Genomic DNA, 27,866 nt, shown 5'->3' on the forward strand with positions numbered 1-27,866 from the left:
TTTCATGTGTTCTTGAATTTTTCTAAGAGCCATTTTGTGTACTTACAAGATGATTGAAGTCTCCTTTTAGCAAATTTTGGATTCATTTCTGAATTCATTTTAAATTATAAACCAAATTGTGGATGAAAGTACATTGCTCAGATGTAGTTCCCTTCATTGCATTCTTTCTGAACCCATAATCTATGAAAATTTAACGTAGGTAGGCAGCATTTCAGCATAGGTGAAAGGAAAAAATAAAACTAGTCATTTTTAGACGAAAGTAGTCAGAGTAGGTGGAAGCTCTATAAGATTTACGGAGTATTCTAATTGCTTTTCAGTGCAAGGGAAACTCCTAGATTCTAATTGGTGCTTGAAATCTGTAGAACTGAACTTGGATGGTGAATAAATGTATTCTAATCTAAGACGATTTCTGAGGACTTATCTATGTTTAGAGCACCTGTGTACCCTTCTGGAGCAGGCGAATCTTGACCAGAGCCTTCCTGCCACTATGGCTGGTGGAGCGTGGCGCGAGGTCGAGCATGGCAAGGCCAACTGGTTCTGCAGATGTAGAGATGGTTATGTTTCTTGAAGCGCCATCGAAGCAGGAATTGCCTTTGCAGAAACAAGGGAAAATATCAACGTGTTTCATTCCTCCCACGAAGGATACCGCGGAGGCGGGCTGCTCAAGTTTTCGTGGCCCTCTTCAGTCCGAGAAAGAGAATGCAAAGATGAGTAAAGTTAAGGATTGAAACGGAGTTAGGATGCTGAGGGGGAAAAGTGCTGCTCCAGCATTCGCCTCGTAGATTTCAACATAATGCTAGCAATCACTGCGCCGCCGGTTTCATTCCGGAGCTCTGCCTTTAAACATTTTTGCGGCCAGGAACACTACTCTCTCATCGGTTGACCGTTTTAACCAATGAGGGTGCAGCACGGATATATGCATGTGCGTCGCCCCCTCCAGCTCAGAGTTATTGAACTTGAGGAAATTCACGTGTCTAATGTCAATTGTGTAATGTAAGACTATCAAAAACTTTTTTAGCTTCCTAGCACGATCTAGCTCTTGCGATAGCCGTTTTTTGGACATGTCAGGAACAGGTAGATTGTCAGGCTAAAACTGAAGGTACCTTGTTATATATGTCGGTTGTTTTGGTTGCTTAGCAGTGTTACTTAGTTACATATTTATTATTTTTCAATTAGATTGTCATTAGAGATTCTGCTCTGTTCGAAATAAATAAATTGAATCAATTTATGTACAACTGAGGTACCATGAACCCAAAACATACAATACAAAGATTAACATTTGGCGACGAGGATTAGGCCCAAGTACAATTTACAAAAGGTGAGATTATACACGCACGGATTCACATGGCCGAAGCAATACAAGATCATATTACTTCAATCAATACCACATTCAATGTGGAAAGTTATAATACGTCGATGAAATGGACCAGATGGGTTAAACGTTTGGAGGTAGCATTTAAAGTTTTTTGCACCGCACACCACATGAAGACGTATAGGTACTAGAGGTACTTACTTCATTACCTGGGAAGTGAGTCATACGATACCTACACTGTGTAACAAAGTAGCGCCAGCATTACCAGAGGAGATGAAATACGAGCAGATTGTTAACTTAATGGATAAATATTACAATCCCGCACCATTGGAAATTGCGGAAGCATTCCGGTTTCATTCGAGGAAACAAAACGATGGTGAAACAATACAGGAGTATTTACATGGACTACAGAAGTTTGCGATAAATTGCAATTTTGGAAGTTTTCTGAAGACAGCGTTACGGAATCAGTTTGTTTATGGATTGAGTTCCAAGAGAATAGCAGACTACTTGAAACTAAGAATCTGGGCCTGGACAAAGCTGTGGAGATTTCGACAGGAATGAAACTGAGTGAAAAAGATGCACAACAACTACAATTACAAAGAGGAGTGAGAGTCAACGCGATAGATACTTAGTAAGACTAGATATAATAATAATTCAAAGAATTTTAATTATATTAATAATATTAATAATAAAGCATGTTGAAACTACTAGCAAATTAAATCACTACAAATTTAAAAATTCAAACAGGAAAGGAGTTACAAATACTAATTTAAGATGTTACAGGTGTGGTTCTGATACACATTTTGCAGACAAATGTACTACCAAGGAATTTATATTGTAATTTTTGTAAAGCAAAGGGACATTTGCAAAAGGTATGTATAAAAGCCAAGGATGTGCAAGGTAAATCCAGTGATTCAATAAATGAAATTGAGGAAATTTTACAAATACGATCTTCAGATAATACTGAGTTAAGGGATAAGTTTTTTATTGATTTATGTGTTTACAATACGATGATTAATTTTGAAATTGACAGTGGAAGTCCTGTCACAATAATAAATTATACTACATTCTTAGAATTTTTCCAACATTTTGAGATAATTCCAACTAAATTGAAACTAATATCTTACTGCAACCAAGCTTTAAAAGTATTGGGATAATATGTTAAAGTTGATGTATTTAAGGATTTCAAGGGAGATTTAGATGCTTACATAGTTACGGGAAATAAACATTCATTGCTAGGTAGAGAATGGATTAGAAAACTAAAAATACTGTTATTAGAAGTGGGAGAGTTAGATATAGTTAATAATAATGGACAAACAGAAATTTCAGCATTATTAAATAAATACAAGGGAATTTTAGGTTCAAGTATAGGTAAAATACAAGGTATAGGTACAAGCTGCAATACATATAAAACCTAATGTTAAACCAAGATATATAAAAGCACGCACAGTACCATTTGCTTTGTTAGGCAAAGTAGATAAAGAGATTGAAAATTTAGTAGAACAAGGGGTGTTAGAAAAAGTTGATCACTCTGAATGGGCTACCGCAGTAGTACCAGTACTTAAAGCAAATGGAGAGGTTCGATTGTGTGGGGATTACAAAGGTACAGTCAATCCTAATATTTTAGTGGATGACCACCCTTTGCCAACTATTGATGAACTTTTTGCAGAAATGGCAAATGGGGAGAAATTTACAAAAATAGGCCTAAATAAAGCATATTTACATTTAGAGGTGAAGGAAGAGATGAGAGATATTCTTACCTTAAGTACACATAAGGGATTAATTATATTGTCCAACTAGATTAATGTTTGGTTTGGCAAATGCACTAGCAGTGTGGCAAAGAACGATAGAACAAATTTTACAAGGTATTCCTGGTGTGTCAGTTTTTATTGCTGATATCAAGATTACAGCAAGAAATACAAAATTACACTTACAAATTTTAGAGGAGGTTTTAAAAAGATTACAGCTACATAATTTAAAAATAAATTTGGGTAAGAGTAAATTCTTAGCCGAAGATATCGAATATTGTGGTTACTTAATAAATAAACAAGGCATACATAAAATAAAATCAAAAACTGAGGCGATAGAAAAGGCACCAAGGCCAGTAAATATACAGCCAGTACGAGCTTTTATTGGACTGGTAAGATTTTTTAAGAATCTTAGCACAAATTTATTTCCCTTAAACAAACTTTTACATGAAGATACAAAATTTTACTGGTCTGAAGATTGTGAAAAGTCATTTAAATTAGTGAAAAGAGAAATGCAAGCAGATTCATTTTTGGTACATTTTGATAGCAGTTTACCAATTGTGCTAGCTACAGATGCGAGTCAATATGGTGTAGGGGCTGTACTTAGTCATATTTACCCAGATAGATCTGAAAAACCAATAGAATTTGCGTCACAAACATTAACCAATAATACACAATGTAATATTCACAGATAGACAAAGAGGTATATGGAATAATATTTGGCGTAAAGAAATTCTATAAGTATTTAAGTATATGGTAGGCATTTTATTTTGAATACGGATCATGCTCCATTAGTACAAATTTTACCAGTAGGTACTAAGTTCCACTAGAATGCAACATTATGCATTGTATTTACAAACATTCAATTACGAAATACGTTACAAACGTTCTCATTTAAATGCAAATGCAGACGCGATGTCAAGACTGCCAGTAAAAAATGAAAACCCTGATAGATTGGATGTTCCCGATGTTTTTGAATTAAATCAAATACAAACATTACCAGTTACAGTGAAACGATTAGCGGAGGAGACTTATAATGATGATACATCATACATTACGACCTTTACTACAAGGTTTAAATTCAGGGAAGGTAGTTAACAAACAATTAAGATTTAATTTAGATCAAAGTGAATTTACGGTACAAAACGGATGTATTTTAAGAGGATCTAGAGTAGTTATACCAATTGTTTTACACAGGGAAGTATTGGAAGAGCTTCACACTTCACATTTTGGTGTTGTGAAAATGAAAGGGTTGGCACGCAGTTATTGTTGGTGGCCAAATATAGACAATTCTATTGAAGAATTAGTAAAAAATTGTTACGAATGTAATAAAGTCAAGAATAATGTAAAAAAAGTCGAAGTTCACCCATGGGAAGTTTCAAAAGCACCATTTGACAGGGTACATGCCGATTTTGCGGGACCGTTAAATGGGGGCTATTATTTTATATTAGTGGATTCATATTCACATTGGCCCGAAATTCATTTTACCAAAGTCATTACTAGTGAAGGTACAATTGAAATTTGTAGGAAAATATTTTCGACTTTTGGAATACCGAAAGTTTTTGTAAGTGACAATGGTAGCCAATTTACTTCATTAAAATTCAAAACATTTCTAAAACAAAATGGGATTTTACAAAAACTTTCAGCTCCATACCATCCAGCAACCAATGGGTTGGCGGAGAGATTATGTTCAGACTATGACACAAGCACTAAAAACTATGAAGTGTGAGGGAAATACTCGAAATTTTGAATTGGGTAAATTTCTACTTCAGTAGGTATAGGAAAATGCCACATTCAACCACTGGACATTCACCTTCTTATTTAATGTTTAATCGGGAGATACGATCTAGAATAGATTTGATAAGACCCGAGTCGAAAGTTACAAGTTCAGTGGAACATTACATAAAATCTCGTAGAATTAATGTTGGTACAAGAGTAGTACAAGAGATTACTTTCATGAGAAATGGAAGTTTGGGACAGTAATACAAACTTTTGGGAAATTACATTATACGGTTAAATTAGACGATGGTAGACAGTGGCGTAGACACATAAATCAAATGAGAGAAATTGGAGAAAATACTCCTTCTGAGCGATTTTTACCATATAATATTCAAGAGATCCCAGAAGATGATATCAACGTAGTACCTGAAGTTGACAGTAATAGAACTTTGGAATCAGAAAGTACAACCGATAAGGAATTACCTATGCAAGATTCTGCGCACGATCAAAGTGATCATATTCACCCAACAATGACCGATAATGCAAATGTTCCGGTGTTAAGGCGCTCTATCGGAACTAGAAAAGCACGGGTTAGATTTGATTTATAAGAAATGTTAAATATTATTTTATTTAGGAAGAGGGGAGTTGTTATATGTCGGTTGTTTTGGTTGCTCAGCAGTGTTACTTAGTTACATATTTATTATTTTTCAGTTAGAGTGTCATTAGAGATTCTGCTCTGTACGAAATAAATAAATTGAATCACAATGACATAGTTGGCGACGCACCCCCTCCAAACCCCCTGCGCCCCAGCCACCCCAACTTTTAAATCTTAAATAGTGACCCCCCATGTGTGATACGTCGTTGGAAAGCTCTGAAAAAATGCTTTCCAACCATGCCAAATAGCATTACATTTAGGTTAGTAATTATCGTGCAAATAAAAAAATAAACTAATATGATACATTTGAAATCTGTCGTATTTAAAACGCAATCGGCGAACATAGACGAACTAAGACAGAGAATAATTCAAGAATGTCGAAATATTGCAAAACCAACATTTGAAAAGGTTCGACAAGAGTTTGAGAATCGATTATAACTGGCGATCAAAAATGAGTTGCTGTCGAGTCGGCTTTGGAAGTTCAAGTTAAATACGATTTTCCATGTTTATTTTTTGATTTGCACGATAATTTACTAACCTAAATGTAATGCTATTTGTATGGTTGGAAAGCATTTTTTCAGAGCTTTCCAACGACGTATCACACATGGGGGGTCACTATTTAAGATTTAAAAGTTGGGGTGGCTGGGGCGCAGGGGGTTGTGAGGGGGTGCGTCGCCAACTATGTCATTGTGATTCCCCCTCCGAATTACCGAAAACGGATTTTGATTTTTTTAAATATCTCGTTTATTTACTAAGATATGGGGGGTGGTAAGTTTTCAAATTGTCACCCTGTATATGTCGTTGTTTTGGTTGCTTAGCAGTGTTACTTAGTTACATATTTATTATTTTTCAATTAGATTGTCATTAGAGATTCTGCTCTGTTCCAAATAAATAAATTGAATTAATTTATGTACAATTGAGGTACCACGAACCCAAAACATACAATACAAAGATTAACATACCTTCCATTCTTTACAAGAAATGGGGCAGATTTTTCTGTAACTGTTCAGTGTGGAGTTTATTATTAATTTAAATTAGAGCAGAAAAAGAACAGTGAAAGAATGCGATACGCCTACCCGCGTTTAAAATTTATACAGACGGTGTCTATCTAGTGTACTATTATCTTTGCCTGGACAAAAGGACGAATGCTAGTTTGGGATGCCATCTGCACTGACACCCGAGTGGTGTAGTTGTTGAATCTGGAGAGCTCAGTAACGTATGTAAATTATATTTTGTTGTTCTCTTTATAACTATTAATTCACTGGGGAACAGTAATTTTGCGGCATGGCAGATTGAAGTCAATTCTGTATCAGACTAGTGTGCTGAATACTGGAAAAATATCAGATTTGTAAAATTGGCTCCAGTGTTTGAGATAAAAACTATTAACTATTTAAATCAATAATTTTAGTAAAAATACCAATTTGCACTGAAAAAGTACTTTTATTAAGTTGATCTTTAGGAATGAAACAAAAACAAATATATCTATGCAGTTCACTGACGAAATTTAATTTTCTGCCATGGTTCTGCTCAAGACAATCCCTTACTAAGGTCCAGCAGTAGTCTGCCATCATGTGGCGGTCCCATCGACCTTGGTATCTTTCTTCCATGACCCTAATGTCCTGGTGGAACCGTTCTCCTTGTTCCTCGCTGTAATCGCCCACATTATCCGGGAATCTATCTAAATGACAATGCAAAAAGTGCACTTTAATGCTCATATTAGCTCCTAATTTGTTAAAATTTTGAAGCATTTTAGTGACTAGTTTTGCATAGTCTGGAGCTTTATGATTCCCTAAGAAATTTTTGATTACTAAAACAAAGCTTAACCATGCCTCAGATTCAATTTGTGTCATCTAGTTCTCGAATTCAGTGTCTTTTATAAGTGTTCGGATTTGAGGTCCATCGAAGATGCCCGCTTTCAACTTTTCCATACTTAGCGCTGGAAATTTTTTACACACATACTTAAAACAGTTACCCGTCTTATCAAGGGCTTTGATGAACTGTTTCATTAGCCCGAGCTTGATGTGAAGTGGTGGAAGAAGGATATTTTTTCGGTTTAGCAGTGGTTCATGAATCACATTTGATTTTCCTACCTCCATATTTTCGCGCAAAGGCCAATCCTTTTTACTCCAATGCAAATAAGACGAACTGTTTATAAAATTCATTAATAAAATTAGTGCCGCAGGCATTTTTATTTTTTTTGTTCCGCTGTGAGATTGAATGACATTTTGAAATTGTCTTTTGACCGCGATAATCAATGACGTTTTGCTTTTTGGTGCAGATAAGGAGTTGCAAAACAAAAATGCCTTCAAGTACCTACGTTCCCAAAAATAAAACACTACACAACTGATCGCAGATAAACTTTTTTATTGTATTTAATTATACATTTGCTTATACATTATACATAAGTACATCTATGACTTCAACAACGATTGTACAAGATTTTCCATGAAATAAGGGTAAAAAAATGCTGTGTACGGACATGTATGTTTTGAACATTAATTACACTTTAGGAAGGTTTTATCAGGCTTTAGCATTTTTTTTTAAAATAAATCAATAAAAAACGTAACAAATAAGCTTTTGTTTGCATTTATTTCATTCTAAAATAAAAACAAAAAAAAATTAATATTAAATTATAACAAAACCGTTTGTATCCAAATATAAATAAAATATACAATATAATTACAATATTTATTATAATCTAAATGACTAGCACGATTTATAATTCTATTAAAAAAATAAATAACAATTATCTTCATTTTCACAACTCAAAAAAATATACATGCAAATGATGGTTGCATGTATATTTAACACGTTTTGCTTACAATAATAAGAAAACTGAAATCGTAATTCGAAGACATTGAAAAGGTACGTACAAAGAAATAATACAAGTACGGGAAGATATGTTTTGTATATATTAATTGTGTGTATATTAAATTATGTGCATTTGCTTTGTTTTAATAAAAATATTTATAACTATGTACAGTTTGCTGGAGACCAGCAGAAATCATTATCATAGTACCATAACGACACGTGAATTGTGGTGGTTGTGGTGCGTTGAATGGTGTTGATGTGGACTGTCAACATCGCTACTTTGTGAAACATTGTCGGATTTGTTTTCGCCGTTCCACTTGCACATATCGGGAGTACTAATCTCGGCGAGGCTTTTGAGTGGCTCGCACGTTTCGGGAGGAGTGCTACCGTATTCGTGGTTGTTAGGCGATCGGGTTACAGGCGAAGGATGCTGGATGTGATTTGAACCCCACATCAAGACGGTTTGGCGCGGTACTTCTTGCACGGATGACGTGGCTACGGCCGAAAAGTGTAGGGAGGACGTGGAATTTTGGTTCATGTGGTGATTGGGACTTGCGGACGGTATCATCGAGGTATCCGCTTTGATTTCCTCCATTTTTGGTGTTAGGAGTCCGCTGGGAGAGGAAGAATGGTTGGATTGCATTCCGTCGAGCGACGAAGAGTGCTTGATGATTTTTCCGCACTGCTTTTGGTTTAGGTCGGCCACTTGGGCGCTCATCACCTGTACAGGTTGTATAATTCCGGAGGATGGACTAACTGAATATGGCCACGAGACGTCAAGACACTTAGTTGAGTTGGCGACGACGTACCCTCTTGAGCTGTCCACGTACGTCGCGTATTTTGTCGAAGGTGATGTGTCTACTACTTGTTGGCAGGAATAAAGTTTTTCATCTACAGGCATGACGGCTGTACGATATGTGGTATGGTGACTAGCAGTTGTTGAGGTGGGATCGTAGGTAGGCACACCGGCCCGCGAAGGCATTTCTAAAAATCCGTTACCGACATACGGACTAGCGGTGGTAGTATGGTGGTAGTCGGGGTAGTAAGAACTAAGTGGGCGATACTGATGGAATAAATTTTCCGAAGTTAGGTATCGGTTATCAAGAGCTGTAGGTGTAGGATATAAGCTATGCTGGAAGTTTGAATGGCTCATGTACGACGACAAGCTATGATCGGTTGCAGTCGGAGCGTAGGGTGTTGTATACATGTTGTAGGCTGCCGTACACCCATCTGAGGCTATGTAATCTACAGAAGGCATTGGACTAACCACTGACGCTGAAACGGTAACGTTAACCGGTGGAGTGATCTGTCCACTGGACGACGTGGAGGACAGTTTACGTTTCGTTCTACAAGTCGAAAGAAAGTCTCGTAATTGCGTTTTATATCTTCGATTAACTCTGGACGGCGTGGTCGGTACATTATGTTGAGCAACATTTCCGGTATTGGCTAACAGCTGGTCAGATTCCGTAAAGTAGCTATTAGAAAGACCCGCATCTAAATAGCTAACCTTAAAATCCATAGTGCGCTTTCCTAAAAGATCGCGACCCTCTTCCTCCCTAAAAAGTGCCAAATATGTACCAAAGCAACAACGTTTATCATGCAAACTTACATTAGCGGCCGGTGAGTGCTGATGATAAAGTCTGGTTTGGAATTTTTGTACACCAGTCGCGAACTAGTTTGCAACCATTGCCATTGCCCTTCTTTGGTTTGGTATCGGTAAGCTATCATTCCTGATGCTCCCGTTTTTAACACTGGAAAAACGTAAACTTGAGCGCCAAGTAAAGATCAAGTGAAAACCTTACGCTCTTGGTGCGCGCTGGCCACGTACGCTAAATCGTCGTAGTGCACTAGATCGTACCCTCCCATGTTCGCCAACTCCGAATCGGAATACCCCAACAGCATCTTCCCTCGAGGATCCATTGAGACCAACGCCAGGTCCAACTTATGTTTACTCTTAAACATCACTTCTTTTTGTGGAATTTCTAATAATGAAGGAGGCCCGAATGGTGTGCATATTGCAAAAAGTGCTAGAGGAGGCTCTTCTGATTTACGGTTTTGACCGTGCAACACTTTTACACGCCCTCGTATATCTAAACGCTACAAGCAGCCGTTAATCGAATTGCTTCCGGTTGAAAAGCGAGCACTTACTAAGAAACCGGAAGTATTGTCAAGTAGACATCGGAAGCGCACGGTAAAACTACGTTCCAATAGGTGGCAGTTTTCTGGCAATAGGACATCTTGAAGGCCAATGTTGGCCGACTCTGGTGGCAGATACGAATTCCACATTAGTTGTCGTTGTAACTCTTCCCGATCTTCGGAGTGAACCAATTCGTAAACCGATTGATGTACTATATCTGACTGATGGAATCCTAGGTAACCCTCTATACTGTGCGTTGCAAAAAAGACCTCCCCTTCGCATGTTAATATCATTAGGAACCCGTTTAGTGCCTATAACAGAAGAAGAGCAATAAAGTAATAATTTGACGAAAAGGGACATACCTGCAGAAACATTTCTCCGTCTAAAGGCGTATGATCAAATGCCGTTAAATCTCTCGAACGATGCAATCCACCACCGTCATCTTTGTCCTTATGCATTACAACTGAAATCAAAATACTCAAATTACAATTAAGAATAAACCAACAGCCGTAAAATAACCGAGAAGACTATGTTAATTATTAAATCATTACCAAGTGCACGTTTTCTACATGTAATAACAGAATTCCACTGAGTAAAAATGTGCGTTTTCCTTCGCCATTTTTGTTGTAATTACAGTCTACAAAATCATTCATAGGAACTATCATAAGCTTGTAAAGATTAATTAAGTTTTAATAACAGTTTTATAACTCGATTATGCAAGCATTTACGTAAAGTGCATATTTGGATAATGTGAGAAGATTATATTTCACATTCATACATCGTTGATGGGTGGATCATATTCGGACAGTGTGAAACTTTCAATTTTCGTGTTTTCAAAATGAAAAGTCCAATTTAAATTTTGCACTTGTAGGTTGCCAATTTCTGTAGCAATGGAAGCAGATGCTTTTGAAATTCAAATTTCCAAAGTAGCTCATATTGTCACCTATTGCAGATTGTAAAATTTTTAAGGGGTTGTTACCTTATACCAACAGCAAGAAGGCCTAAAATTTCTGCTGATTCCTGGTCACATAAACCGTCAATGGTCTCGCATACCGCTTTTTAACTTTTAGAACGGGGTTTGGTTGAAGTTTTAATGTTGAATTCATTGATTCAGGTTGATTAATTATTCATAATCGCCTTTCGAGCATTCAACATAGTCACCCTCTCGGCCCATTATTAGAATAGTGTAATGAACTCTTGAAGTAATTTAAAGTGACTCCGAAAGCAACAACAAGTGCCTTTTGCTTTCTTATACCACAGACAACATAGTATATGTTGTCTGTGCTTATACTGTTTGGCGTATTAGAAAACAAATCTCACACGTGATTTGTCATTGGCATTTATTAACGTAACATAAACATAGTAAGAGTTTGTTTGACGGTATTATGCTACAATTGATAATGAACGGTCAAAAAAGCGTCACATGGATCAACTTCGGTCAACACCAGTACCGCAGAAGACGGTTATCTTCGCTCCAACTTTAAATAATTGTTTTCCAAACAAGCCACCAACCGGATAATAGGGGTTTCAAACGCTGATGTTGCTATTAGTTTAAAGGGGACGCCAATCTCAAAAATTGCGTTGGTGCCATTTTGGTCTAATATAAATAGGGATCAGCAATCAATTAACAAATTATTTGTTAATGTGCTCAATCATTTTATTCGAATTACAAAGGATAAATAATACGCGGCGTCGAAATTAATCGGTTATTAAATTGCGCGTTAATTTACGAAGAAGGAACAATCCTATAATCGCGAAGATAATCAAAATGTGTTTTTTTAAAAGGATTCAGAGAAAGATTTGGGTCTATGAATTACATTTATCGGGGAAAACACTGAATATGGTATAGCCTGTTTGCACCGACGATGATGAAGTCGATCCTGTACCATGTGCCAAGAGCGGGTACACGTACAGGTTCGGGGAGCCATGTTGTCCAGGAAGTGAGAAATCACTCCAAAGAGGCGGAAGAATTCTTCGGGATCAACGGCTTCAGGATGGACAAGGCCAGGAGAACCACTCCATTAAACACCTCGCGGTCTCCCTTGAGAAGTGCCAGAGAAAGATGAAAACTAATATGGATTATTTGAATATTACATTTTCCGGAGTTAAAATAGTCCCTACTTGGGGACAGTATAATACAACATGCAAGAAAAACTGAGGATGGCAACCTGGAACGCCAGAAGGCTACTAAAGGCGAGAAAGCTTGAAATTCTACGGCGAAAAATGATTAAAAACAGAGTGCATTTGTATGGAGTGGTGAAACAAGATGGAAGGGACTTGGACAGGAAAATTGCGAAAATGCAAAATTCTTTTACAGTAGTAAACAAAAGGGGTAAAAGGGAGTAGGAGTTATTGACAGTAAGGAACTTTCCAAATGTGCATCCAAAGTAATTTATGGCTCTAAGGCTTAACACTGTGCCAAAGGAAATGTTAGTGGCTCAAGTGTACATGCCAACCACTTACCATGAGGACGGGGGAGTAGAATGAGTATACGCAAGGATAGAAAGATAATCGAGGAAGCAGATTATTGAAAAAGATGCAGGTTTTATTTTTCCAATTTTCCGTCTTTATTATGCAAAAAATTGAAGACTAATACGGTTGATTGACGTAAAAAATTTTTTTCTACAAAAAACCTTAATACATTTTTGCTCTAAAATAATTTGGGGAGCCAATAATCGCATGTTATGAATTTTACATTGAAATCCCTATGATGCGTTACGCAAGTCACCACCCTGTATAGGAATCAGGGGAACGGCCTGAAGATTCCTGATGACTGTGATGATACCTCTAGCTAAAAAGAAAGGAAGTTAGTCAACGAAACTTAAATTGGAAAAGGTGAAAAGGTATTTTTTAATATCAATTGGGCCTATCATATCAAAACTTCAGTTTATGAACTCATGTCCATGTCCAGTTAAGTTTAACGATGTAGCAGTGCAAGTACGATGATTATTAAAAAAAGATTCAAAAGAAAACAAGGGGATTAGAATTTTTGGTATCTGCAGATTATACAAGAAGAATTTCAAGTTAATTTACGCTTCCCTAATGTGTATCTGCTAACGGTCTGGAGATATTAATTTACTGAGTATTTAAAAATTGTTGCTTAAAGGCACACCTTATCCTATGCCATATTATCTATTAACCTAATCTGCATAGCAGGTGTCCTAAGTTGATATACGATCGGTAAGTAGAATAACGTTCAATGATTTTAATCTAACGAATTGTTAAAAACGCGACCTACCCATATAAAGCAGCAAAACCTGTGCCTAAGGAGAAGTGCCGTTGATATTAGGGTTACATCTAAAATTTTAACGTCACGTATAACGTCTTCTCGATACATTGTGAAGACACCATTCTAATTCTTCTAAAATTAATAAAAGTTGGGTTTTTAGTTTTTGGCTTTTTGATGCTTCAGATTCTTCCGATTACCTATTTGGATTTTGCTGTTCCTTCGATGTGGTCAGTTTCTTTTGTTTTCTGGAAACTTTGAAATTATTTTCAGTCTTTCGTACATTTTCAGACACAATAATTATATTTCAGATTGCTTGGGTTTTTCAACATTTTTAATTCAGTTGGTAGCTTCAAATCCACCCCATTCCTTAATTTCTATCAATTTTTTTATGATTCCTCTGGCCCATTAGGTCTTTCGGTTCGTAAGATACTCCGGATTTTCGAATTCCCAAGTCAATAAAAACAAAAAAGTAGGTACCTACTAGTTTTTATGGAAGAGTACAAATTCACCCCCCCATAACAGAAGTACTTTAACTGGATAAAAAATTTATTTAGCATTGCAAGTTTATGTATACGTCACTTTTGGTGTTGACGCGTAATTTTTCTAATAATTGGGTTATTTTTGGGTGGAAAATGGGAACATTTCCACGCAAATTGGCGAGGTACATTTAAAAGTGAAGAACATTAGGTTTAAAATTTTTTTAGCGGAAGTAGGTACACGCATTCATTCTTTACATTTCACATATGCAATTGAACAATAATATGACACATGATAAATTTATGATCCGCGGACCGGCCCACTCCATATAAGCGCAAACAGTGTTTACTGTACCCACACTTACCTATAGCAAAACTTAATCATACACAACCTGCAATAAACAATGCAGAAGCTTTATTGATTTCTTTTAAAATGCCGCAGAATACCATAAAACTATTAATATTTACGAGCGTTCACCAAATACGCTACTTATAATAATTAATAACCAGATTGCAACCTTAAAAACAGTTTGCGCAGATGTTATTAAACACTTTCGTTAAAAATTCGGCAGCTGTCCGACCTGCAGTGCAGCGGCAGCGCTAAAAATTAACAAAAAAAACATAAACATGAATTACTGTCGAATGTGCGAGCATAGCTAAACACGTATAACAAAATTAAGTAATTGAGATTGTAAGATTAAATTGGTAATAAAAATCATTGCCGTTTTAGTTAAAATGTCAAGTCAGGATGATTCTGCAGCTTATCATCTATTTAACTGGTCTATTCAATAAACCGGCTAATGGGGAACTGATTTTCTATGGCAGGTGTTATTATAACAGTAAAGTAACGCATCACGCGCCCTTTTATTTGTTCAATGGGTAGTCACGCGTCCTGTACATTATACACTATTTTACCTTTCCTATATCTTTCGTTAGGTGTAGGTATATTTTCCAGTTCAAAAGTAAAGGGATCTAGAATTACAGCCTCTAACACTTTTGGAGAATAGAATTAGCCGATTCAGTATAAGGGGGTATCGATGATGAAGGTATTAAGAAATCAATCTTGACTAGAATCAGAACAGGTGGTCTCTGTGTTACACATTGCGCCTATTAATTGAAGCACTTTGTCATGTGTGGGATTATTTTAGGTTACCAAGACTTCACAATAATAGTATTCGTAACATAATGTAAGCTCAGTATTTCTGGTCGGACATAAATATTTTGTCACAATAATGAAATTTGTTTATTTTAATCTTGATATATACCTACACAAAACTGTGCACCACTCCAAGACCAAACTTAAATTATACCTGACTGTAAAACAGTAGGTAATAGTTCATAGTAGTAAATTGTATTAAGGCATGACCAATTTTAATTGGTGAAATTGGAATAGTCAGGCTCAAAGGATAACCACTGATGAATGTACTGAGCTCTTGGGTATGTGGCTGTGGCATTTCGAATCAGATCTTGGACGTATAGGTACCGTACACAAATGGTATCATTTCAAAACAATCTGAGACGGGAATCGGAATCTATTCTATAATTTTAAATAATAATAATAGTACTTACTAACAAATAGACAAGACATTTAATGATTAATGAATTAATGAAAATTTGGATTTTACAGTGTAGATTAAATAGTAAATTTAATGAACTAAACTATTTCCTATCATTAAACTATTTTCACGTGAGCTAACTGGAAGGAAAAGTACAAAAAGTTCCAAAGATACTTCCGCAACATAACAAGACGAAGAAATTACAAAACGAACTTACACCCCATACTACCAGCTTGAGAAAATCTTCAATCCTTTGCAAGATACCAAACCAAATCGCCACCCTTGCGTAGAATTACCGACCTACCCTTTAATTTGTAAACGTCCGCTACAAAATGTCACCCAAGGGTGGGGACTTGGCGTGAGAACCCGTACAATGTCTTGGGCCGGGATTAAAATTGTCTTGAATGTGGTGTGAAAATAGGTCTGTTTTCTCCTTTTCGTTTCTCCCCAAATGCCGTCTCTGTCCTACGTCGGTGGTTGATTTTTAATTAATAGCTTTTTTGCCCAACCGTTTACAGAAATCAAGTACCTACAGGATAATTACAAAAATCAAGTTATTTTCAATGAAGTTGCAGTTTATATAAACAGATATGTATGGAATAACAATGATCTAATAATATGGGTGACTATTCAATTCATCTAACATTTGTCACATTTCAACCAGTGAAATGTCTCGATTTCAAATTGCTGCGCCAATGGGAACGAATTATAGTGATAATTGCACGTGTGGTATTTCAGCGATAATTTCACGTGTGGTATTTCAGCGACAATTCAATGCGATTATTCAATGACATTTGTCAAACTTCCACCAGTGAAATGACGCGAAATTTTGTCGTATTAATCGGAACATTCTTCTTAGTTTGTTAATCAATTTCGACAACCGACTTATCACCACATCTTTTAATTTAATCACTCATAACGAATTAGCTTGGAGCACAAAAGTTCGAATAGAATCAATAGCAAATGAAAAGCAACTTCCATAATTTATTTTGACGTTTATTGTTGTCATGGAGATAATTCGCGTGGGTAATTATGCTTAATTTTTCTTTTGATTCATTGAATAGTCCTCCGAATACCATTCGTAGTCGAAGTATTTGTAGATTATTTTTGAGCTGCTGCTCCACTCATGCTAGTTACGCTTTTTAATCAGCGTAACTAGCATTCGTGACAGCACCTCAAAAATATTCGACAATACTTCGACTACTTATGGTATTATATATGAATATTTGATGTCACAAGAAGAACATGGATTATTTAATCTTGTACATATTACCACAGACAACATATACTACAGACGGTCAATGCAATGCTATAGAAATAAACGCAACACCTAATAGAGTACGGTTAGTGTGTTGTCTACCTTGCAGCAGTCGAAATAATTTGTCGTAAAATGTGGTAGACGCACAGAAAACTGTTGTGTGTGGTAAAAGTGTGTAATAGATGGAGTCATTTTTGTAAAAATAAAATACATACTCAAACCTTATTTCCTCGGCTTCAACGCCGGCCTTTATGTAGATAAGATAAGCGCTCACTTGTATAACATCATAAATTACATGAAATAGGATACATTTTAATTCTTCATTTTTCTCTTTTCTAAACATTTAAAAAATTGATGGAGCGGGTTTGGTTATACAAGGGCGGAAACTAAATTTGGCCTCCACATATAAAATTATGAGGTTGGACAAGGAAAGATTTTATTAGAATAATAAACATAATTTTTGTTTTTCCATAATAAATATATTATTATACCGGGTGGTGACTTGTTCAACGCACCATAGGAAATGCAACAGAAATTTTTTCATTTCTGTTTATTGACTTCTCTAATTATTTTAGAGAGAAAGTTTATTTAGGTTTTTTGTAGGGAAAAAAATTACGAATCCATGCACACTATAGCTTTTAATTTTCTGAACTTTGAATCCAAGAAATTGGATAATTAAAAACTGGCGCTTTTAAGAAAATCAGTGGTGCCATGGCAATTTGAGATCAAACATGGCAAAAATGTAGGCGCTTTTGTTTGATTTCCTAACTCCATGGAATTACCGACTTTATAAACGCGACAGTTTTTAATTTTTAAATTTTTACTGATTCTGAATTTATAAAATACGAAACAAGAATATGTACGGATTCGTTTATATAATTCGAGGTAAATCTTTCACTCACGCCTTTGACGCTCCCGACGAAGGCGACGACGGGCGACTTCAGCGCCCCCCAGACTTGGCGTCCAGGGCCTGGGCCCCCCTCGCCCCTCCCCCTCGCACGGCCTTGCCTACCTATATGTCTCTGTGATAATACCATCACAAATTTTTTTGATTAGGGGAGGGAGCACTTAACGAACTTTATTTTATGTCAATGTGTAGGGTCAACATAGTCCAGTCAAATTAGCTCCAAAAGTATTCTGAACTGGATGTTGGCATTTCACACAACGAAACCAAGTGTATTCTATGTAGTTCACTGCCCGGAAGCTCCCGGAACATATTGCTATACACAAAAAAAAAACAAGAAAAAATGGAAAAATGCAGTTTTTTTCGCATTTGACTTCCAATTATTTCGTCAACTATTGCTCGAGCTCATAGAAATGAATTTGTTTAGAATCGAATTTTCAGTTGGTACCAGGGCTCGGAATGGACCGGAACGAGCCGGAACGCTGTTCCGGTTGGTAAAAAGTATTACAATATCGTTCCGTTTCGTCGAAAATATTTGTACACTGTTCCTTTTCGTAAAGGGACCGCAGCGTCAGATCCTCTCCACCCGCACACAAAGAAATTTTACAGAACCCTACATATTGTTGGATTATTTGTCATTAATGCGATAAATATCACATGGAAACGAAAATACGTCCTTCAGATCATACCAGCACACGAAACCCATTAGTATCCACTGGTCTCCACACCAAGGGAAACAATAAAAATGAAACATTTAATTTTTGTTACGTTTTCTCGTTGTTTTAATGTACGTAGTACATGTTTTCTATGTCCCCCCCCCCCCTTCCTCCTGATGGACTGATGCTTGCGTTCCGGCGAAAATTTCCATTCCGAGCACTGGTTGATACAGAACCGTTCATTTTTAAATGTTATTGTTTTTTCTGGAAAAATATAAAAAAAGTAATCCCAAAAATTAACATTTGTTTTTGTTGATACGCCCTTCTCGATGCTTTGTCCTTCAAACTGGATGACTCCCAGAGCATTTGCAATATTTTTATGGATGGTGGAACCGTAAAACAACCTATTCCAACAATTGTCTGTTGTCCCGATAAGTTTTGCAAATCGACGGACTGTGGAATTAGTTTAGTGGAAACCCCAGAAATAGAACAAGAAAGTAACTTTATTAGACCCTTGGCACTCTGTTTAATAAAAATCATACCAACTGTATCTGATACAAAAATCGATCCTAAACGAATTCGTTCTCTTCATTTTTTCCGTAAGAGGAATAGTTAACGAGATACCTAATTAAATGCGAAAAAACGACATTTTCCCATTTTTTCTTCGTTTACTTAAATAAACCATCTCGAGAATCGCTATTAAAACTTTGCTTTGTGACAATTTTCGTAGGTAATTGCACAAGTGCATCAAAATGCTCTTTTAACAAATTATGAAGTGTAACTTCAGCGCATTTTCCATAAATTGATCAATACTTCCCCAAAGGCCATACCTATGTGCGCTACGTTTTTCATTACTATTGGTTAAAATTTTAAAGAAATATCTTCATAAATAAGGAAGTTGGCACTCACTGCGCAGTTGATATTGCGCGTCCTGCGCATGCGCTTATTAATCTGATATTTATAAAATGCAATACGTTTGCTTTTATTAAAGTATCTTTGGTTAAAATTTCAAAGAAATATCTCCATAAAGAAAGTTTGCATTGCGCAGTCTGCGCATGCGCACATCTGATTTTTACTATATGCGATATATTTGCCTTTACTACAAGTATCTGTGATTAAAATTTCAACAAAATATATTAATAAATAAAAAAGTTAAAATTGCGCAGCCTGCGCATGCGCAGTTCAATTGTTAAGATTTTCTTTGACTCAGGTGCCAGAGCGATACGCTACCGAATGCAAAAAGAACGAACTAAATATCTTCAAAAACTATAGGAGTAGTTAAGGCCTCGGACAAACGGACGGACAGAGAAAGTGGCTGCAATAGCGCACCCAACTTCGTTGGAAAATGCGCTAAAAATTATCAGGATTATTTTGATGCACGAGTGTAATTCGGGGTAATATTTCCCGAATAAACATTACAAACTCACCTTACCTACTTATAAAATTGTTAAGTGTATTCCCATGAAATGTGCAATTATCGCAGGGCTCTTTCTTTCGTTTTCTACAATGCAATTACCGCTGTAATTGACCGATAATTGCACACCTCAATTGGGATTTATTACATATGAGGCAAATATTCATTCGAAAATTTGCTTACGTTTAGGTTTTCTTTATCCAAGTTAAATGATTTATTCCACAAACGGAGAGACAAGTAGGCAAGTAGAGTACGTAGGTATATCAACAAACACGGAGATTACACTTTTTTCGAGAATTCGAAAAGTGGTGCAAGTTATATCGTTTCTTATGCACCCAAAGACAACGAGTAATACGTAATTGCGAATATGAAGTGATATTTGCTTTGTATGTGTACCTGCAAAGATTATCAGCATTTCGCCTCAGATGTAAATTATGGGGATTTCTTGTGGGACAGCTTTCTAACAAAAAAGTATCAATACTTCTTTCCCTAGACAATTTGCAAAACCATTCCAATAAAAGAAATCTGTAGAAGAACCAACACATTGTTGTATGCGCTAATAGATGGAGCAAAATAGAGGGATAGCAGGTTTTTAAATAAGGGGACATTTGTCACAAAACTTAGCGTGCTTTTTCCCCTTAAGATTGACCGTCTGTAGTATATGTTGTCTGTGATATTACATATACTAGGTGAAGTATAGAGCATTACAGACTTCAATATTTTTAAATGTTGTACAATTTCTAAACAAAAGACCCAATAATCTTGTAGCATCTTTACCAGACATTGTAGAGGTATTATTTTGTTCTACTCGATAGGCTACATTTAATACAATCTAATTCGTTAAAAATTACCATTGTATGGGTGGTTGCGGGTGGAGGTAACAAATGTGTGCTCCTGAAATAACCCGAGAACCCTAAAGACAATAGAAGCCGATGTATCTAGGATTTTATAATCACACTGCATTTCGTCCTGGAATTCTTGTGGTACCTACATACTTAAATAGAACACCTTGTAGTTTATCTCATTTTAGAAATCTACATAAAAATCTACGTCGTTTGATACCATATTTCCCTATTAGTCCAGTCAAATTAGCTTTAAAAGTAGTATAAACTGGATGTTGTAATTTCACTCAACGAAACCAAGCCTACCATATGTAAAAAAATCCGCTGAATCGGAAAATCATAGTCCCTCTGGCTGGAACATATTGTTATTAACAAAAAACGAAGGAAAAATGAGAAAATGTCGTGTTTTTTCGCATTTGACTTCGAATATCTCGTTAATTATTGCTATGAGGGAAAAAATGAATAGAAATGAACTTGTTTAAAATAAAATTTTCTATATGATACAGTTGAACGCTCATTTTCAATTGTTATTGTTTTTTATGGAAAAATGTGAAAAATTCATCTCTAAAATTAACAGTTACCAAGTAAAATTCATCCGATCTTTTTCAAAATCCGTATTTAGTAACTTCTTTTGATTACAAAACAGTAGGTATGACAAACCCGATCACCGTAGGTTTCATAGTAATTGATTAATTAAATAAAGAAGTAAAAAAAGGGATGCTTTGTCTTTCAAATTGGAGGACTACAAGAGCGTTTCCAATTTTTTTATACACGGTTTAACCCTAAAACAATCTTTTCCAATAATTGTGCCGATGATTCTTGCAAATCGACGGCCCGTAGAATTTTTTTTTGGAATTCGAAGAATTTTCTTAGTTAACAAATGGAATAACTCCCGCAATATACCTAACAAAAAATATAGGTCTATAATAGGCGAATGGAAAGCTCTCGGAAAGACCGAAGGGCCGATTATAGAGTTCACTTTCTTGTTATATCTCGGAAGCTATTCCATTTGTTAGTTATCTAAAAAAATTCCACAGTAAAATTATCGGGACAATTATTGGAAAAGATTTGTTTTAGGGTTAAACCATGTATAAAAAAATTGGGAACGCTCTTGTAGTCTCCGTTCAATAAGATCGGATGGATTTTACTTGGTAAGAACAAACTGTTAATTTTAGAGATTAATTTTTAACATTTTGCAATAAAAAACAATAACAATTGAAAATGAGCGTTCCGGAATTTTATTATAAACAAGTTCATTTCTATTTCTATTCATTCTTTCCCTCAGAGCAATAGTTAACGAGATATTCGAAGTCAAATGCGAAAAAACACGACATTTTCTCATTTTTTCTTCGTTTTTTGTTAATAACAATATGTTCCGGGCGTTTCCGGCCAGGGGGACTATGATTTTCGGATTCAGCAGATTTTTTTACATCTGATACGCTTAGTTACGTTGAGTGAAGTGACAACATCCAGCCCAAACCATAATTTGACTGGACTATATATCCAGCATCAAAGCTTTTCAAGATATTCAGATTTTTTTTCAATTTTTGACGTTTGACTGATTTTGTTTTGGGCCCTGAACCTATGACTCCATTGACTTGAATTTCAAAAAGTCCTCCAAAATCGACAATACTGACTTGATGCTACACGGGAATGATTTAAATTTTGATCGCTCTTCTACAGGGTGATTTAAAACTAATGGTCAATTTTAAAAATTTCAAACCTTAAAAAGTTGATTTTTGCAAATGAAACCTGCGAGTATAAAGAAGAACAGGCAAATCTTGATTTATTTTCTGTAATGGCGATCGATTTCGGGCTTAATATTTATTACCCATCATCAGGCCGTGCCGAAAAAGTTACATATTGTATGAAAGTGGGTGAGTATAATAAATAGTTACCGTCAAAAGGTGGTGAAAAACGAATATGGTATAAAGTTTGTGAGGTATGTAGGTACTACGGTGTCAAATCTGTAAAATAGTTACGAAATTAATGTGGTAAAAAGTATTATAGGTCGGTAAAATCATGAACAAACATATTATACTTAAAATTGTAGAACATTTGACATTAAAATTGGTACTTAAATAAATTAAATGCAAAGGAAAAATTTCCGTTGTATTTAATAAATGCATTAGTAGACCTGTCAGACGTATCTTTTATGGTTATTATTGTTATGGTATGTTATATCACTAAATATTGCAACGAATATTCCTGAAATCCTGATAAACATCGAGTCGCCATGAAAAATTAGGCATTAGCGATAAAAAACGAAGGCGGATGTGACGCAATGTTTCATGAAAGTATGACGTGTAGGCGCCTCTCGAATTCCAGTTCATCAAAAGCTCTTCTCAACACTAACTTCCAGTTTTTCACGAGAGGCAACTGGCGTGAAATATACTGTTTTCTTTTTATTACCCCATTCATAAATATCCAGTGGCATTATATTTGGATATATAGGGAACCAACGCTACGCCCCTCTGGGCCCAATCCACCTGTCTTCAAAAATGTTCGTCAGACATGTAAGCATGGAGTTGAAACTAGTAGTTTTCCCCAGGTAATGTTTCCAAGAACGCTACCTACAATGATCTACTATGGCATTTATTTCAAGTGCTCGTAAATAAATTATTTTAAATTATTAAAATTATTAAAACACCCTGTAGAAGACCTATCAAAATTTAAATCATTCTCATGTCACATAAGGTCAGTACTGTTAATCTTGGAAGACTTTTTGAAATTCAAGTCAACGGAGTCATAGGTACAGTACTCAAAAGAAAAGCAGTCAAACGTCAAAAATTTTGAAGTCTTAATCATAGGGAATCAAACGACGTAGACTTTCATGTAGATGTCGAAAATGCAATAAAATACAGGGTGTTCTATTTAAAATAAGACAGTTACTATCCACATCCGGTAAAACTGGAAGTGAAACTGTTATGATAATATTTTCTTTCGATAGATTATGAAACATTAAGTTGGTATGCATTATCAGATTTAATTATCCATGAAAGCCTGATAACTTTTAGGTAACTGTTTGCGTGAAACAGGCTGTATATTCGTTACCTTTTCAGAAATATTAATTACTGTCAGTTTAATTAAGGGTACTCTTGACTTCATTTTTATAGGCAATTTCCAATGTTTTTGTATTAAGATTGCTAAAAAATGTATTTCACTCGGTAAACAGATGGGCGAAGGTGGCCCCGTAGACTATCACTTATATAATATTTAATTATATAATTAAACTCCATGTTCTATAATCACTTATATAGTGACAGATTGGTAAAATCATTGATGTGAAATTTACCGAGGTATATGAACGATGGTATCTCTTTTGTCTAGTACGGGATGTAATGATTATCAATGACTGCATCCCGAAATAATTAACTCCAAGGCCCAGAGCAAATTTGTCTCCGGAAGATTTTCCCCGGAAACATTCGCTCCCCGCTGCAATATTAAGACTTTACCTTTTAATTTATTCAAATCAAGAACTAAAGCATTTCTTATTAATAAAACGTTTTACTCGTAAATTTTCCTTGGGGGTTGATTGAATTTCTCTGGGATTTTTGCGGATTAGTGATAGAATGAATCTTTCGAGGGTAAATCTTCCAGAGGCAACTTTTTCGAGTAACGGGGCCTGATTTTTAACTTGCATTACTATGTAAATGCAAGTGGGTAACTGTATACGTATACTAACTACAATTGTACTTTAAAATTGTCCGTGAAAATTGCTAGGGCCAAAAACAGCGAGGCAGACAACAAGTGAGTTTTATATGAACCTAAAATGTCGAATTTGTGGTCTCTGTCCGCAAAAAATCACCGACCATATAACGATTATGGTGGCAGATCGTTTAGAAAACAGATTCCTATCGGAGATCATTGAAATGACCACGTAACAGTAATGGTAATCACATGCCATTTTCTCTATTTTAGTGTTGTAAACGCTAATACCGGTCTTAATGAACGTCGTTATAACGTGTAATACGACGTAAATAATCACATATCACTAATACGTCACTTACATAAGGGTAATACGCTGCGTACGTACCTACGTGAAAAGTTGGCGGTAATTAGATCTAAGGATAAGGAATGTGCGTGGAATTAAAAAATTTAAACCGCCTTGAATTATTGCGAATTCCTTTCTGCTAAAGGTAACAAGGTTTTAGTTTGCACTTTCTGTTTATTTCTATCGAAGAAATATAGTTTGGTCTTTATTCAATAATGAATGAATGACTAATTATCATTTAATAATGGCGTGGGGATAGTTGATCATGCTTTCCACTAACACGACCCGATAGGTACCATGCAAGTTCCAATGGAGATTAGGACCATAAAACTAACACTTTTTTTCAAAATGTCATTATCAGTTAGAATGCTTATCTTACCCGGAAGAGTACATTTTAATGAATTTATTGAAAAAGTTAGAAAAGCAAAAATTATTCAACAGAGTCAATTTACTTTCATAGTTAATTAGGGGATGATGTAGAGCGTAAGCAAATCAAATGCAAAATTACGCAATGATTTGGATGATTTTCCACTGCAGGAAGTAAAATGGTCCATAGGGTCGGCTTTTGCATTTTTGTTAAACTCTTATCTGATAGATAACCCCCTCTGTAATTGTTTTCGTTGTACCTGCCAGATAGATTTTAAAGGTAACATGAAACACCGGTCCTAATTTTTCCCATTACCCACACCTGTTAGTACGTTGGGTACGCCAAAAAAAAACTGCACTTTTTGATTGGAATATGCCACTTTCTGTGGTAATAGTTAATACCAAAAGGCAACTTTTGAGATAGGGAGCCACTCGAAAATCCGTGCAGGAAACCAAAATGGTGGCCGTCAAAATGGCGCCATTAGCCGCAATATATTTTTTTGTATCTCTGCTCCTAATAGTCCGATTTTAATTTTCTTTTTTTTTATTGAAAGCTCTTGTGACGAGGAAACTTTTTTGCTATATAACATTTATCTCTAAAACTTAAGGATTTAGCACAATTTTAAAAAAGTGTTTTTTTTACGAATTTGAATCACAAGTAAGCTCAACCCGATTTTTATGTGTAACTTGTCCACGTCAAATGTTAATATGTAAGGATTTGTATTATTCAGCACAATATTCTGACTCTTAAGGTCTGATGATGAATCGGTCTATACGATTCGAAGTCGATTAGCTAAAGAAATATTAAAATTCAATTATTTGAAAAACGAGTTTTATTTATTTATTTATTTATTGTTACAAACTACACAGGGCACAGCCCTAATTACGTAGCAGGTATCTATTATCTATTAATGAAGGGTTGCTGAATAATAAGTATATAATCTAATAATGACATTCAACTAAAAAATGATACAAACTTTCGCATACAAAAAATTAAAAAAATATGATATTGTTGGGGTGTAAGAAGCCCTACTAATTTTTTTCTTTTATCCTTAATTGAAATCATAATGTTTTATTAATTGTTTGGAAAAAATGTTAAATATTACAGTATATTTCTCCTATTCACTAAGCTTTGGATTTCAAAAACTTTCCTTAGATCAACCGATCTAACACTGTTATAGTTAGGATAAGTGCCAAATTTTTTATAATAGAGAAATCGTAAAAACTTATTTTGGACTTTTTCAATTGCTTTTATTGAATTACACGTGTTTGGATGCCAAACTGTGCTAGCATATTCAAGCTTTGGTCTAACTAATGTAAAATAAAGTCGTTTAACTGTACTTATGTTTTTGAAATTCTTGGTTTGCCTCACAATAAAACCCAAAGTTTTGTATGCACCAGCCACTGTAATATTTATGTGTTTATTAAAGTTCATTTTATCATCGTAAGTTACTCCAAGATCCTTTATGGAAGTTACACGTTCCAAACTTAACCCGTTAATTTCATAATTAAAAAAGAGTGTACTCTTCTTGCGCTAAAACGATAATACATTGCACTTTTTTATGTTTAGAGGTAATTTATTCAAACGGCGCCACTGATACAATTTATTAAGATCATTTTGAAGATTTAAACAATCAGAAATACTGGTTATAGGCATAAATATTTTTTGGTCATCCGCGAAAAGTAAAGATTGACAGTTACTAAACTGAGAAGGCAGATCATTTATAAAAATCAGAAACAGCAAAGGTCCCAAAATAGAGCCTTGCGGTACTCCAGAATTAGCTTCAAATTTGCCTGATGTGTTACCATTAAATTTCACTGCAAGTTTGCGACTGCGTAAATAAGAAGCAAAAAAGTGTAACAAATTGATTGATAGGCCATACTGATAAAGCTTTCTTAACAACAAATCGTGATGTACTTTATCAAATGCCTTCCTAAAATCTGTATAAATTTTATTGTATCAATTTGTATCGACAAATAATTCACTACGTCAAGAAAATAGTGGTTGCTATTTAAAAACAGTATGTCCCCTTTGACTGTGTAGAAGTATGCTACTGACCCCAAATTGAATGTACGTGGATTGGTAGCAAACTTTTTATAATTATGGATGTCATAAAAAGCTTCTTTAAAAAATGATTTGAAGATAAAATTTTTACCCTGTATAAAAAGCATATCCGGAAAACGGTTAGCCTCGCGGTTAGCATTACGAAAAAAAAACCGATAAGACCTACAAAAATAATTCTTTTGTTAAGGGATACCCGGGGATACCTATAAAAAATATCAAAATGTATAGGCTGCCCTCGAGAACACCCTATATACCTAAAAATACGTTTTAGGCTTCCCCTCAGGTTTCTCGTACCAACAAACCGTTACCATTAATCTCAACCATTGAGGCCGAGATTGAGGCTCTATCGTCCGCTTACAGAAGGTGGATTCCCTGTATAATAAAAATGATTCAACTTATATGAATAGGTATCTAAAACTTGGAAATCATAATATTCCGTTAATATTCTTAAAGAAAACCCGAGAGAAAACCATCGAAAAAACCCATGATCTGCTAAATAAGCACTCCAATTTTCACATTCGTTGTAGCTTAAACCAACTAGTTAAGTAAAATAAGAGCGAGAGTAAGAGTTAAAGTTGCTATACTGCCAGCTATACTGAGTGTTTCTTTAAAAGCAGAGTGTATTTTCTGTTTTTCAGAGAAAAAAATTGACGAGGCTTTTCCTTTCAATTTTCATAATGCTTGATTTCGTGCCTGATGAAACAAATATTGCGCATTTTTTCAA

At 35.4% G+C, this 27,866-nt stretch overlaps 1 protein-coding gene across 1 annotated transcript; it reads right to left on the reverse strand.

Annotated features, from left to right (window-relative positions):
- Positions 1 to 8,231: 8,231 nt before the first annotated feature.
- LOC116167499 (circadian locomoter output cycles protein kaput) lies at positions 8,232 to 10,851 on the reverse strand. Its single transcript, XM_031482894.1, has 5 exons — positions 10,745 to 10,851; positions 10,394 to 10,693; positions 10,048 to 10,342; positions 9,855 to 9,996; positions 8,232 to 9,801 (listed from the first exon to the last, which is right to left on the reverse strand). Exons 1-5 carry the CDS (start codon positions 10,838 to 10,840, stop codon positions 8,445 to 8,447), a joined length of 2,190 nt encoding a protein of 729 aa, XP_031338754.1. The 5' UTR covers positions 10,841 to 10,851; the 3' UTR covers positions 8,232 to 8,444.
- Between the last annotated feature and the right edge of the window lie 17,015 nt (positions 10,852 to 27,866).

This window comes from Photinus pyralis, unplaced genomic scaffold (genome assembly GCF_008802855.1).
Source record: "Photinus pyralis isolate 1611_PpyrPB1 unplaced genomic scaffold, Ppyr1.3 Ppyr1.4_LG3b, whole genome shotgun sequence".
NCBI classification, from domain to species: domain Eukaryota; kingdom Metazoa; phylum Arthropoda; class Insecta; order Coleoptera; family Lampyridae; genus Photinus; species Photinus pyralis.

What these genes read in the sequence shown, in the direction of transcription:
- LOC116167499 (XM_031482894.1), bottom strand. Translation starts at nt 10,840, where the DNA reads ATGCATAAGGACAAAGATGACGGTGGTGGATTGCATCGTTCGAGAGAT. An exon ending in ACGGAGAAATGTTTCTGCAG is followed by an intron (nt 10,694 to 10,744) that starts GTATGTCCCTTT and finishes CTTCTGTTATAG; the next exon opens with GCACTAAACGGGTTCCTAAT. An exon ending in ACAATACTTCCGGTTTCTTA is followed by an intron (nt 10,343 to 10,393) that starts GTAAGTGCTCGC and finishes GGCTGCTTGTAG; the next exon opens with CGTTTAGATATACGAGGGCG.